The following is a 14,962-nucleotide window of genomic DNA, read 5'->3' on the forward strand; positions in this document are numbered from 1 at the left end:
TCCCCAGTGAGAGTCTTTTCAACCCTTTTAGCTATTCTTATGGTAGATACTTCTATATTTCTAATATGTGTAATACTCCTGACTCTTGAATCATCAATTTGAAGCAGATTGTTTGGTTCTGAATCCCAGCACCACCATTTATTAGCTCTGTGACCTTTAGCAAATTACTTAACTTTTTTAGGCCTTGGTTATCTTGTCTAAAACAAATAATAGAACCTACCATATAAGGTTATTGTGAGGATTAAATGACATAAAATCACATATGTTTGATAATAATATCTTGCTCAAAATATAGTGATCACATAATGATAACTATTATTATTACTATCGTATGGTAGATGAGGATCTGAATTCTCTTAAACACCCCTTTCTCCATCCTCCTAAAATAGTTACAGAATACCAGTTTTTTGTTAAATGACATTTAGTGTTCTCATCATGTCCTTTTCATATGTGAGTCAATTCTAGATTAATGAGAGTCTCAGTTTTTATCCTCATCAAAACATTTAATGAGAGGCTGGCAAGCTCGCTTAAAATGCTGGACCACTGAAATAGTCTGGATAACTTTCAGTCTGTTAAATTATAAATCACTGGGACTTCTTGGCTATGAGAAACTGGATTACAGAATTTTTACTGTAATTTTTAAATTATTTTATATATTCAAATCTCTGAAACATGCCACTACTGCAGTTACTATAACACATCTTTACTACTCATTTACCTTTTACTTTCTGTTTTTATCATTTCACAGCTAAGGATGTTTAAGACATTACATATTGTATATTACAGTTTTCTTTATATGCTGTTTTTTAGAACTGACACCATTGTTCTAAACACTGTTTCCAAGTGGTTACTTTAAACTCAAAGTTTCTATTTAGAGTTCACAATTGTAAGTGATCTGTAAATTGTGAGAATAACAATTTGCATACAGTAGATCACCAAGATACGTCTAAAATTCTAAAGAACATTTATGTAGCAGTTTATGCTCAGAAAAAACACTGGCCAGTCACAATCTATTTTAACAAAGTAATATGGTAAACTGGTGGCATTTTGGAGGAAAAAAGTCAGTTAAAACAATTATTGAAGAATCATACAATTCATTTTTATAATTCTTAATCTTCAGATCAACATTTCCATTCAGCCAATGAAACAGAATTAGATACGATGTATGAAAATGTTCTCAAATTTGCCCTCATTAAATTTTAAGTTGTATGAGGATAAGAAATGTCTTATTTATCTTGTATCACCACTGTGTAGGATAATGCCAGACTAGTACAGGTATAGAGCTGTTCAATATAGAATCACTGGGTAAGTAAATTCAGTATAACTTGGTTTCAGATAACTTACAAATGCTTGACAGTAAAACACCAAACACCATATTAACACAGCATTATTCTTTTTAGCATAAACAAAGTACACTTGTTGGTATATCATATTTTATGTTTTATTGATGGTGACATATACTAAAAATCTAATATACATTAATTACCCATGGTCCCTTATAAAGATTTAAAGTTCTTTTTCATAAGCACAATTATACTGCAAAGTCATACCGCAAACTAAACTTTCAGAAGACAATTTAAAAAATAAAATACATTAAAGGTATCATAATTCATGAGGAGATACTGAGATGAATTTTAACTGGCTTTAAACATTCTCATTACAATAAAATGCAGACCTTTACCAAGAAGCTGATAATTCTGGGGAACCCTTCTGAGGATTTAGTTTTCATAAAATTAATGGCCAGATTAACATACCTGAAGTCCTATGTTCTTATAAAGCTCATTTAGAGTCCGTAAAAACAAAATATTATATTCTTAGATGCACAAACATCTTTTAAAAAATTTAAAGTATTCAGTTTGCCTTAAGATATATTCCACGATTTGACAATTGTTGACATTTCCAAATATTATCTTTTCATGTCTTCACAGCCTGGATCTGATCTGATAAAAAATAAATAAGAAATTATTAGTCTCTACAGGGCAAAAATCTATTTTCTAATGTAATCTGAAACAAATCTGTAAGATATGTTTTTATTTTTGTCAAAGTTATACATGCACATAATTAGTCAACTAGTTCTGCAGAGCTTGTATAAAATACAGAAGTCCCTTGCTTTATCTCCTCTTTCTCTTTTCATTGGCTACTACTTCCAACTAACCCCCCCTTCAGGTAATTACCTTTGTATCTCTACATAATACACTTTTATGACTACTTGTTGAAATATCCGTCTTTTCCCTTTGATGAGGCTTCAGCTCTCATGCATTTCTGTGCTGCTCTCTGCAACCCTCATAATGCTTCCAACACTCCAATTCTCCTAACATTATAGTTATTATCAATATGATGGCTCTAAATGCTACTCAGAGTTCAGACAGGTGATATACTCCACTTTTCCTGTCTTCAACTACATTTTGTTTTCCCTAATTTTTCCTCATCCCCAAACCTGCCTTATTTTTTTTTAAATGTATCTAATACTACTTCAATACCACTACTCCCATAGTGTTTAAACCTTTATTATTATGAAGCACATTATATAGACTATCAATTTCACGTTCTTAAAGAACTCTCCACTAGAGTCTTCTAAAACTCTAATCTTGTTCTTTATGTTTGCCCAGTTATTTTCTTATGAGACCTGTATCATTCTAGACTCTCCATATCATCCTGGGGATTCCTTCCACCACTCTCTTGTGCTAGTTTTCCTGCTTCATAACCCCTTATTTTTTTCTTCTTGGTTTATTCCCTTGTTTTTGAATAGTACATCTCCTAGTGGCAATCTTAGTAAAAGGTATAGATAGTGAATTCTTGAGACTCTACATGGCTTAAAATGTCTTAATTTTATAGTCACAATACACTGACGATGCCTGAGAATATAATTGTTACATCCCCCTTAAACTGTTCCAGGCATTGCCCAAAAATCTTACAGCTTCCAGGTGCTGCTGTTGAAAAGTGTCATGCTATTCTGTTTCCTAATCTTTTACATGAAGCCTCTTTTCTTCTTCTCAGAAAGCTTATAGAATCTTCCATTGTCTTCAGTACTGAATTTTAATAATGATGCGCCTTGGTAGGAATATTTTCTCTACTGCATTAGGCTCTCAAGTGGTCTTTCAACTAAAAACTCATGATTCAGTTCTGGAAAATACTGTTTGATAATTTATTTGATGATTTCCTCCCCTCTACTTCTCTCTTCTCTCTTCCTGAAATTCCTTTTATTCGGACATTGGACTTCCTAAATATGACCCCATACTTTCTTATCTTTACTTTCCTATTTTCTATTCTTTGTCTTTTTGCTCCGCTTTTTGAGGTATTGCCTCTATTTATCTTCTTTTCATTGAGTTTTCCATTTCCACCATTCTATTATTTTCCAGCAACCAATTTCTTTGTTCTTTCAAGCAGTATCCTGGTATATTCATGAAAGTAATGCCTTCTCTTATCTCCTTCAGTATACTCTACTAGTTTTTTGAAATGTTCTCCCTAAATAAATTCCACTTCTAAACTGCTTTTTTTGGTTTGCTTATATTTCACGGTTCATAATGTGTTGGTCCTCAAATGCCTGGTGATCCTTTGCCATGTTCTCATACACGAGTGAACACTGTGAAGCTTACTGGAATTTTGGTATGTGTGTTAGGTTTGTCAAACACACTCTTCATTATTCTAGTATATTTAACTAAGCCATTTCCTTGGAAGTCTCTAATGTTAATACTTTTAGGTCCTATGGTTATCATTAGAACACCTATATGCATAGCTTATAAGTCATATTAAAACCTGGAAGCATTAACTTTTCTCATACAGATAAAATGATAAAATGCACAAGTTTCATTAGTCATGTGGGATAATTTCTTTTATAAATGTATCACTTTTATAAATATAAACCATTTATACCTCTGCAATGGTTTCTGTATATTCTCTGTTGGTTTTTAAAAAAGTACTTCATAGTATACTCAGGGGGTTCTTGTCTTTGGGCTGTAATACATAGGTAATTATTGGGAACCCTTCCAAAAGATAATGGAATCATGGCACAAAATGTGTCATTTAATATTTTACCTATAATTTTTCAACCTTAAACTTAAAATAATAAGATTAAATTGGTCCGAAGGCTTCTGAATTCTCATGCAAGGAAATTTCAGAATTCTGGAAGCAAAATGCAGAAATATAAGTATAGAACACCTTTCACAGATTTACATAAAACCCCCTGGCTAATAAGTTGGTTACAGGCACAGACTAGTTTCCTACATATTGCTACCTATTTTGTAAAATAGATTTTTACCATTTTTCAAATCTAGAGAGATAGGAGGATCAAAATGTAAACTATTACATAGGAAATATGAAAAAGGATCTCCTATTCAAAACCAAACTGATACACTTTTTAATCTATGTACTAAGTTTCCTTCTCTGTTAAATAGAGCAGTTAGGAAAACGGGTAAATTTAACATTTATTGAATGTTTACTTATGATACGTACTTTAACTCAGTGTTTCACTTAATCTGTATAGTAATTTTTGACATTTTATTTTTTAATTTTGTAGTTGAATAAAATCATCCTCGGAAGAGATTTTAGTTAATAATAAGTAGTAGTATGAATCTGCCAGACTCAAAGGCCCAAGTACTGTTTAACTACTATTACGTGCTACTTACATAAAATGGGGATGCTATACTTACTTGCAGAGAACTATTGTAAAGTTACATAAAATAATATGGAAACACAAGGGCACAAAAGTATTTCTTATAATGTATTCTCCTTACAAAGAGTTGGGAGCTAAGAAGCAAAGAAGGGATCAGAAAAGTCAAAGAAACAAAGGTTAGGTGACAAGACCAGAGTTGGCAAGTAGCACTGTTGTGAAGTTGGACTGTTACTGACACCTAGTGGCTTCATTGTTACAGATAAAATAAAACCAAAAATAACCCTCCCCCCACAAAAAGAACTACAACTGAAAATCCAGGTTACTATCAACCAACCTATCTTCAGTAAGTACTATGCTTTTAATCACTTTAATACGAGCAATAGAAGGATTTCCATCCATGCCATATCTTCACCGTGAGCAACAATAAGCACTTGTAAAATAATAAATCAAGGCTGAAAATATGTTTTTGGTGTCTTCTCTGGAATGCTCCTCCGTAATCTACGTTTCATGTGGAAATCAGTCCCTTAACTTTGACCACTTCTTTACCACAGTCTAAGAAACTAAGTTGGTATATTTACAGAAAAATTCCACTAGTTCTTCTGAGAACCACTAGAGGTTCTCAATAAAGTTTCACTTAATTGTAAAATATAACTAAAATGTTCTTTGCAGTTTAATGGTAAATATAACGACTACATAAATATAAACGAGAAATAGTCTGTGAAGTTGCTAAAATACCATATTTTACTAATAACAAAAATATTTCAGGTGTACCTTTAGTACTTTGAATCAAAGAAATATATCTTTGTATGAGCAAGCTGGTTACTCTTAGATCCACCACAATATGCAAAGGAGAAAAAAAATCACATGTAACTGGCATTAAAAGGTAAGTATAGAGGAGGGAAAACATATGGTGTAGATGATACAGGCTCTGTTCATACCTTTGGCGACCAAATCAAAGTTGTCACAGAAAAAAACGAGCAAACAGCAAGGAAAATTGCCTGGGATCTAGATGAACAAGCCATACAACTAAGGGAGAGAACTAAAAAATCACCCTGCAATGGTAGAAGGTAGGATAGGGTAAGGACGCGGGGCTGCCCTGTCCTGAGCAGCTGAGTGAGATGGAGGCCCTGACAGCAGATGCCTCTTCAAAGGGCCGCGTCTGTGAGCGGATTTTCGGATTTTCGTGGTGATGGACATGCTTGCTCTGAGTACCAGTGCCGGTTGAGCTGCATAGGCGGCACCAGGGACTTACAGGGGAACACTGAGTTGTCAGAGTGAGGGCTGAGGGAAGACTCGCTCTGTACAGAAGTGCTGTTGGTATCCATTGTTACTTTGTTGAACCCTCCCCCACTTCCAGTGTGTGAACTCAGCACTGCCATAGCAGACACAAAAATCAAACAGTATAACAGAAGTCACTCCGCCCAGAGGATTCCCTGAAACTCTGCCTCCCTCAACCAATAGCCCCACCCAAGGCACATCCAGGTGTATCCTGGGGAGTCAGGTGCCCTTGCTAAGCAGCACATAGACTCACACTGCTGGCAGCTGGCCTCGGTTTCTGGTGTGGCCATTTAAGGCAACTATAAGCACAACTTCTGTCGATTGCTTGCTGAATATTAACAGGTGGCCCTGGAGGGGCACAGGCTGGGGATAAACCTAGCCTGCAGCTGAATCCCTCTTAGGACTATGCCACTGGACACACAAAGCTGCACTAATAAGACCGGAGACTTAAGAGCTTTGATTAGAACATAGAAACAGACACAGAAAGGCAGCCAAAATGGAAAGACAAAGAAGCAGAAACCACATGAGAGAACAGAACAGAGATCCAGATATAACAGAGTTAAGCAATCTAACAGATGTGGAGTTCAAAACTGGTTATAAAGATGCTCAATGAACTTATGGGAAGTATAGATGAAGTCAGTGAGAACTTTAACAAAGAGATAGAAAAAATAAAAATGGAAATTGTAAAAAGGAACCAGTCAGAAACGAAGAATACATTATCTGACTGGGCTTCAAGTCATTCCTGTGAATAGTACACAATGTAACCTCAGGGAAAACGATATATCTTAATTTATTTCCTGATACAGTAAGAATCTACAAACCTATGATAGTTATTTTGATAAATAATAGAACTGTAATATACAAAACATCAATATAATACCAGTATTTACGATATTAGATGAGTGTTAAAAGTTGTGTAAACATGTTACATATAAATGAAGATATATATGGAGTACACTGTGATTCTTATAACACATGCCATATAGATTTATTTTTTAGTTATTGACAGTGGGCCTAAATTTTGCTCCAACCTTCGAATGTGCTTCTATTACTAGATCTGATAGAAATTTCTTGCTATAAATTAAAAATATTTTTCTAGAGTTGTCATGTATATTGATTGTATTATACACAAGGTATTAGATACTTACTGTATTGTTTTTTCTGACAGCAGAAATAAATGGAAACAAGAGGGAAAAAAGAATGATATAATAAAAATAAATGTTCAAAAAGGAAAGAAAAATGTGATTGGAAAGGAAATAAGGGTTGAAGATACACAGTATTTTGTGATGTACCTTGAAGCCAGTCTACACCTTCTTGCAGTCCTTCTCCTTTTATGGCATCGCTAGCACTGAAATAAAATCCATAAGAAACATACCCATTTCATTACATCATAGAACTATAAGAATAAGTAATTATAATCTTGCCACATGGCAACTTAATATATTCTAGTAACATATATGATCAAAACTGGTTAAGCACTGAAATAGAATATATATGGGAAACAAAAGTCTGAGTGTTCAGGAGCAAGACATGAGAAAATTATTCATACTTTGTACTGATACTTGTATTGACATAATTTACATGACATTTGGAAAAGTATATCACTAATAAGTTATTCTAGGAATATTAGTCAGACTGATATTAACAAAACACATACTTTGAGTTATTTTTGCAGTGGTGGTAAAGTTTTATAATAGAGTCCACCATCCTATTTTTCCCAGCCCCAATGACTCAACTGCATTTATTTATTGATTAGAACTGTTTGACTTAGGTGGTAATTTAGCCAGAAGATAGAGTGACTTTATTTGAAATGGAAATTTATATCTATAGTGTATAAACCTATAATTATAACCTTGGTAAACTGGTAGAATAAAAAAAATATATCAATAGCTTTCAAAAATAGTTTTATATTTATTGTCTTCAGGAATCTGGATAGTTTAACTCTTCTGTCTTAACATCTGTAAAATGGGGGAATATTACCATTGACCTCATATAGTTATTATGAGAATTAAATACCTGAAAGAGAGCCTTTTCGTGGTCTTTCCATTCTTAAGAAAGTAAACTTAAATCCTCATTGTGATATTCTATAATCATAATTAAGTTCTATAAACTAAAATAAAATGCAAAGGATTTTTACAGCATCAAATTTTTTCCAAGACAAAGACTAATAGTTTCTCATACCATGTTACTAATCGCATAATAGCAATTAATAACCATAATTAGATTTTCTGAATGATTAGAGTTCCTTTTAGAGTGTGCTAAAACATGATGTTAAAATGTACTAAATTATCTAAAGAGTTAATCTGATTCTATTCAAAACAAGAATTACTTCCAAGGAATTACTTATTAGACTAAGAATGTGACTCATCACAATATTTTAAAATAGGAAGATATAACAAACAGCATGATGTATAATTATTTAAAGGAAACTATGGATTATCTATATCGATAGCAAAACATCAGTAACTGAAATACCTTTATAAAAAAAATCGACGTATTGATTTTATTACTTAACTATAGCTCCAAACGAGATTACAGTCTCAAAGAACTAATACAACGAAGAAATCTTTCCCCTTTGATGGAGGACTGTCATTACCCTACTAAAAACCCTGCATCTTTTCCTAATAATTTCAAAGTGTTTGAATTTTGCCTTTCCTTCCAAATAAATTATAAGACTTTTAACTAAATAAAAGCCAAAGTCTTCACTATGTGCTACAAGGCCCTCTGTGATATGGCCCCTGGTTATTTCTCAGTGGCCTCATCCCCTACAAATTACTCACCAGATATCTCTGCTCCTATCAGCCTGGACTTCTTGCAATTCCTGAAATATACCAGGCACATTCTCAACCAAGAGCCTCTCACTTGCTTCTCTATCTGGAAAGCTATTCCTCCAAACCTTTGCATGCATTGCTCCCTGACTTCAATTAGATCTCAGAGAGGTAGTACATCTCATTATTGTTTATCTTATTATCCTACTTTCTTTTTCTTTACCTCTCAGCTGACATTTTAATATATCTATTCACCTGTTTTATTATCTGTCTCCTTCACAAGATAGTAAATAAACAAAAACATATATGTATAATGCCAGGGACTGAGTCAAAGAACACATAGGAAGAACAAAATACTGCAATCAGATCTTAAAAATCAGAGGTGACTATATGTTTAGTATAGTAGCCAAAAATAAACCACAATAATGTTCCTTTATCATTGTGCATTACCTTTATCTCTAAAAGCGGAAAAAGATAAATGCATTTTCAACTTTATACATGCTCTAAAAAACATTACAACAAATATAAATTTAACAAATGAAACACTAACTGAACTTAGTGAGATATCTAGTTTGAATTAAGGAGAATTCAAAATTATAGACCATTATAAAAGAATTACTTGGCATTTTTTATAAGTTACACAGAAAACAAAATATTCCATATCTTTGTAACATCAGGACATTATCTTTTCTTTCACTGAAAAATATCTAGATGTCACAACTGAATAAATAAATTTGATAAAATTCAATCGCTAATTATTTTAAGAAGAGATTTTCTCCATTTGCAAAATTAACTTCTACTTCAAAATTAAAGTTAGGGCTATCTTTTATTAATTAGACCCATGTTTTTGAATGTTGTATTTTCTATTAAAGTACTCACAATACTTACTACAATGCAAAAATTAAAAATCATTCTATTTTATATGTTATCAATTTATATATAATTTACCTAAATGATGTAGAAAAATGCAAAGGTTCCATCTTAAGATATTTCTGTACTACAAATCCCTCCTTTCTTTACCAGTACCACAGAACTTCAAACGCAAACTCAAGAATCATTTAGTAAACATTGACTTTTCCTCTGATTCCAAAGGAAGGAGGGTTTTACTTGAGATATGTAGTGTTTCATTCCTGGGGGGAGGTGCTGGAGGCCTGAAGTACTGAGGAGTTCCAAGAGCTTTTTTAACCTCTTTTGTATTATTACTCTTCCAGTACTAAGGTTAGCTTTTAAAGTTCTCTGAGCTCTACTACCACCTTGCTTCGTATTGTTTCTCCTTCTGGAGGCAGTGGATTTCTCTGTCTCTGTGTTCAGCCTTTCTTCACAGATACTGTCTTACAAAAAGGGGAAAACTGGCAAGCCAAGGAAATCGTGCAGCAGTGGGAGATAGGTGGTTGGATAGAGACAGCTTTATATAAGCTAGTGGCAGGCACTAAAATATCATCTAATATATAACTTCTGCTTATTCTCATTGGACTATTTTGGCAAAAAAAGGTACACTGGAATTAAGTATATTAGTTAGAAATGGCTTTCCAAAGAATGTATAATAATTTCAGACACTAATTATTAGAGTTCAACCTTATTAGTATGTCCAAACAAGATTTTATTTCTATTTATTAATATAAACATACATTATTATGAACCTACTAAGTATCCTGTACTACTACTATTCCAGGGGTTACAGCATGAACAAAACCAATAAAATCCCAGTTCTCATGGTTCTAATGTACTGATGTAAAAATTGATTATAAAACAAAGGGAAAAAAAAGAGATCATATGGCAAAAGCAAAACAAAGCAAAGTGAGGAAAAAATGAGGCTGAGTAAGATAGGGTGATGTTTTATAGAGCTATTAGAAGAGGTCTCTCTCCTGAAGGAAGTGCAATAGCAAGCTAGGAAAATTATTTTGGAAAATGATTCAGACAAAGGGAGTAACAAGTGCAAATGCCCCAAGATAGGACTGTGGTTGGCTGATTCAATGTGCAGAAAGAAATCAATGCAGTTGAAGTTGGGTGAATAAATGGGCTGTGTAAGTTATTCTTTTAAAGAGTTGTTTATGCTATTCTATCCCCAAAAAGATGTAAAAAGGTTTTAACAGTAATATGTTCATGAATAACTGCAACAGCACATTCTATAAAATGAGATCCTTAGCTTACATCCTACCATGTTAGGTCGCTTATAAAATGAGCTTGGAAAAGAAACACTGAAGCTTTGAGACTTTTTCGGAATGATAAAATAAAAAGTAAATCTAAAACTTTACCAAATATGCCATGGCTTATCTTTGATGTTCTCTAAACACAGCAGCTGAGAGACTTTTACAGATGTCACTGCATCTCTAAGATCCATTTTGTTTGCAAAGAATAAGATTGGTATTCGGCGGTGTTTAATATCTGAAAGAGAAAATAAGACTATCATTACACTTTCAGCTTTTTGGTCATTTTCCCCCAAATCCTTAAAACTGAAATTCACTAAAATTGTTTTCCAATCACTTCTTTCTATATCACATACACACAAACATTTAAAGACATATGCTGTCAGACATACATTTGAGTGATATGAGAATTTAAAAAATACTTTTTCTAAAACTATCTGGCCTCTGGAGCTTTAAAACAAAAATGAGCAAGGTGGAAGTGGGGGGCTTGTTAAACAGTTACTGAGCAGCACCTATAAAAGAGTGAAATATTTTGTTTTGTTTTTACTGTCAACAGAAAGGAGGCAAACTTCAAATAGAATTAGAAGGAGGACAAACTGATTTTAGTCACAGTATTATAAGTACAAGCTAGATATTTTAACAAGGTATTTTTACTTTGTTACAATTTTGGAAACATTTTTCATTGTTTTGAATAAATAACTCATTTAAATAGTTCAAAATTCAGAAGACAAAATGTGGTAGACAGTAAAAGAACTGCCCTCTCATCTTTGTCCTATGGCATCCACTTACCCTCCCTCCCTAGAAGAAGCACCCATATCATCCACTGCTCAGCATGTTTATAGAAATATTTTACACATTTGTAAATAATTATTTATTAAGCTCTATATAAATAGTAGCAGACTTGTCTCAGTATTTTATACCTTTTGCTTTTCACTTAACTTTATATCTTAGAGACTGTCCCACATTAGCACATATAGAGTAGTTTCTTCATTATTTTAACAGTCATGGAATATTTTGTCTTTTAGTACTATGTACCATAATTTATTTAACCAGGACCTACAGATATATCTGTGTTGCTGCCAATATTTACACTGACCCACAGAGATCCCAGAAGCTCCAGAAGTGCAAGTAAGAGAAAAAAAACCCTCGAGTTTCAGTGCCACCTTCTGGAAAGTAACATTAAAAAGACCTCTACTTCTCAATCTGCTTAACAAGTATTAAATTTTTAAAAAAGCAGTTTTCATTTCTACAAATGGCCAGGCAGATAAATAATCCATAAAGCATAATGAATAACCAAGATAGCAAGGAAATTCAAAAAGAAAATGAAAAACCTCCAGAAAATAAAGTTAAAGACATGGAAGAATATGATTTAAGTGACAAAAAATTCAAGATTGCAGTTCTCAAAAAAATCAATGATACAAGAAAACTCAGAAAGGCTATTCAACAAACTCAGATATAAAAATCAACAAATAAAAGGAGACTTCGCCAAAGAGACTGAAACTATCAGGAAAAGAACCAAAAAAAAAACAAAAAACAAAAAAAAAAAAAACTGAAGCTGAACAATTCAATAAAAGAGGTGAAGAATAAACTAGTAAGCTTAGTAAAAAGAACAGTCCAGATGCAGTAAAGAATTAGTGATGGAAGATAGAAATCTAGAAATGACTCAGGTGGAAGAAGAGAGGAAATCGAGAGTAAAAAATAAAAAAAGAAAAGAACTATCTAACTCCATTAGGCAGAGAAATACAAGAGTAATGGGTATACCAGAAGGAGAAGAGAAGGGAACAGAGAGTCTATTCAAACAAATAATTGATGAGAACTTCCTAAACCTATGGAAAGAAATGGATGCTCGAATCCAAGAAGCTCAAAAAATACCTAATTATCTCAATCCAAAACATCCTTCTCCAAGACACATTATATTTAAACTATCCAAATTAATGACAATAAAAGAATTCTTAAGGCAGCTAGGAAAAAGATGACACTAACCTATAAAGGAAATACCATTAGGTTATCATCAGGTTTTTTTTGTTTTTGTTTTTGTTTTTAGCAGAAAACCTACAAGCTAGGAGAAACTGGAATCAAATATTCAAATTATTGAAAGAGAAATCATCAGCCAAGAATAATATCTCCAGCAAAGGTATCCTTTAGCTATGAAGGAGAAATAAAGACTTTTCCAGACATATAGAAGCTGAGGGAATTTACCACTACAAGACCTGCATTACAGAAAATACTGAAAGGTGTTCTTCAACCTGAAACAAAGACAAAAGAATACAAAAATATGAGCTAAATGACTAACAGACAGAAGCAGGAAATTGCAACCTTTATTCAGAATAAGGTATTAAACACTTAAAGATAACATAAAGGTTAAAAAAGATAAAAACATTGGGAAAAAAAGAAGAGAATTTGAAAATAAACTCACAGAATAAGAAGGGATAATTTGTGACAATAAAAACATAAAAGGGGAGAGGTAAAGGACTGAACTTGCAAAGGTAAGTGATGCAATCAGTAAAAAAAGGACTACTGTGTACATGAAACTTTCTTTTTGCATAAAATTAATAGTAACCACATATACAAATCTAGAACTGAGGTAAATTATATATATATATATAATCTAGAACTGAGGTAAATTATATATATATATATACACACACACACACACACACACACAGAGGGGAAAAAAAATCATAGAAAAAAACCACCAAACTAAAATAAGACAGAAACACAAGGTAAAAGAATGGAGACACAGAGCTCTACCAGAAAACAAAGGATAAAACAGCTATAGAAAATCCTTGTAAATCAATAATCACTCTAAATTTAAATGGACTGAACTCACCCAAATTAAAGGGTACAGAGTAGTGGGCTGGATCAAAAATGAAACCCAACCATATGCTGCCTTCAGGAGATATATCTCAGCTTCAAGAATAAGTACAGACTCGAAGTGAAAGGGTGAAAAATGATACTCCAAGCAAATGGCATTTAGAGGAAAGTAGTGCAGCCATACTTATATCTCATAAAATAGATTTCAAGATAAAAAAGGTAACAAGAGACAAAGATGGAAATTTTATAATGATAAAGGGGTCAATACATCAAGACCATATAACACTTATTTATATATGCATCCAACACAGGAGCACCAAATACATAAAGCAATTATTAAGAAAACTAAAGAAAGAAACTGATAAAAAACATAATTATAGTAGGGGACTTAAATACCCTATTACACCCTAACCTAATATACTCAATGGTGAAAAACTGAAAGCTTTTCCTCTTAGATCAAGAATAACACAAGGCTGCCCATTCTTACCACGCTAATTCAATATAGTGTTGGAAGTCCTAGTTAGAGCAATCAGGCAAGAGAAAGAAATAAAAGGCATCAAATTCGGAATGAAGAAGTCTCTCACTTTTTGCAGACAACATAATTCTCTATAGAAAAAAACTAAAGACTCCATTATAAAACTATTAGAAACAATATACAAATACAGTAAAGTTGCAGGATACAAAATCAACATAGAAAAACCCATGGTGTTCCTATATGCTAACAATAAAATTTCAGAAAAAGATATAAAAACAATTCCACTTGCAACTGCAACAAAAAGAATAAAATATCTAGGAATAAAGATGTAAAGAACCTAAATGCTGAAAACTATAACACATTATTAAAAGAAACTGAAGAAGACATAAAGAAATATAAAGATACTCCATGTTCATGGATTGGAAGAAGCAACATAGTTAAAATAACCATGTTACCCAAAGCAAGATACAGAATTAATGCAATCCCTATCAAAATCTCAACAGCATTTTTCAAAGAAATAGAACAAAAAAAACATCAGATTTGTATAGCACCACAAAAGACCCTGAATAGCCAAAGCAACCCTGAGAAAAAATAACAATGCTGGAGGTACCACACCCCCTGACTTCAAATTATACTGCAAAGCTACAGTAATAAAAACAGTATGGTATTAGCAGAAAAACAAGCACAAAGACCAACAAAAGAGTGTGAAAAGAGCAGAAAAGAGATCAATGGAAAAGAACGGAGCCCAGAAATAGAATCACATATACACAGTCAAATGATAGTTGATAAGGATGAAAGTCAACTGATTTTTGACACGTAATTCAGTGGAAAAGGAAATTTTTCAACAAGTGGATTTTGGGATAATTGG

The 14,962-nt window shown here is 32.9% G+C and overlaps 1 protein-coding gene across 1 annotated transcript in view; it reads right to left on the reverse strand.

Moving 5' to 3' along the window:
* Positions 1–1,423: 1,423 nt before the first annotated feature.
* The window catches only part of ARL6 (ADP ribosylation factor like GTPase 6), a 31,719-nt gene continuing 18,180 nt past the window's right edge, over positions 1,424–14,962 (reverse strand). Inside the window, exons 6-8 of the mRNA XM_016156499.2 lie at positions 10,914–11,043; positions 7,183–7,238; positions 1,424–1,940 (exon numbers count right to left, since the gene is read on the reverse strand). Of these exons, the coding sequence (XP_016011985.1) occupies positions 1,915–1,940; positions 7,183–7,238; positions 10,914–11,043 (212 nt within the window). The 3' untranslated portion in view covers positions 1,424–1,914. The remainder of the gene's footprint in view (positions 1,941–7,182; positions 7,239–10,913; positions 11,044–14,962) is intronic.

The sequence above is a fragment of the Rousettus aegyptiacus genome, unplaced genomic scaffold (genome assembly GCF_014176215.1).
Source record: "Rousettus aegyptiacus isolate mRouAeg1 unplaced genomic scaffold, mRouAeg1.p scaffold_m13_p_4, whole genome shotgun sequence".
Taxonomy (NCBI): Eukaryota; Metazoa; Chordata; class Mammalia; order Chiroptera; family Pteropodidae; genus Rousettus; species Rousettus aegyptiacus.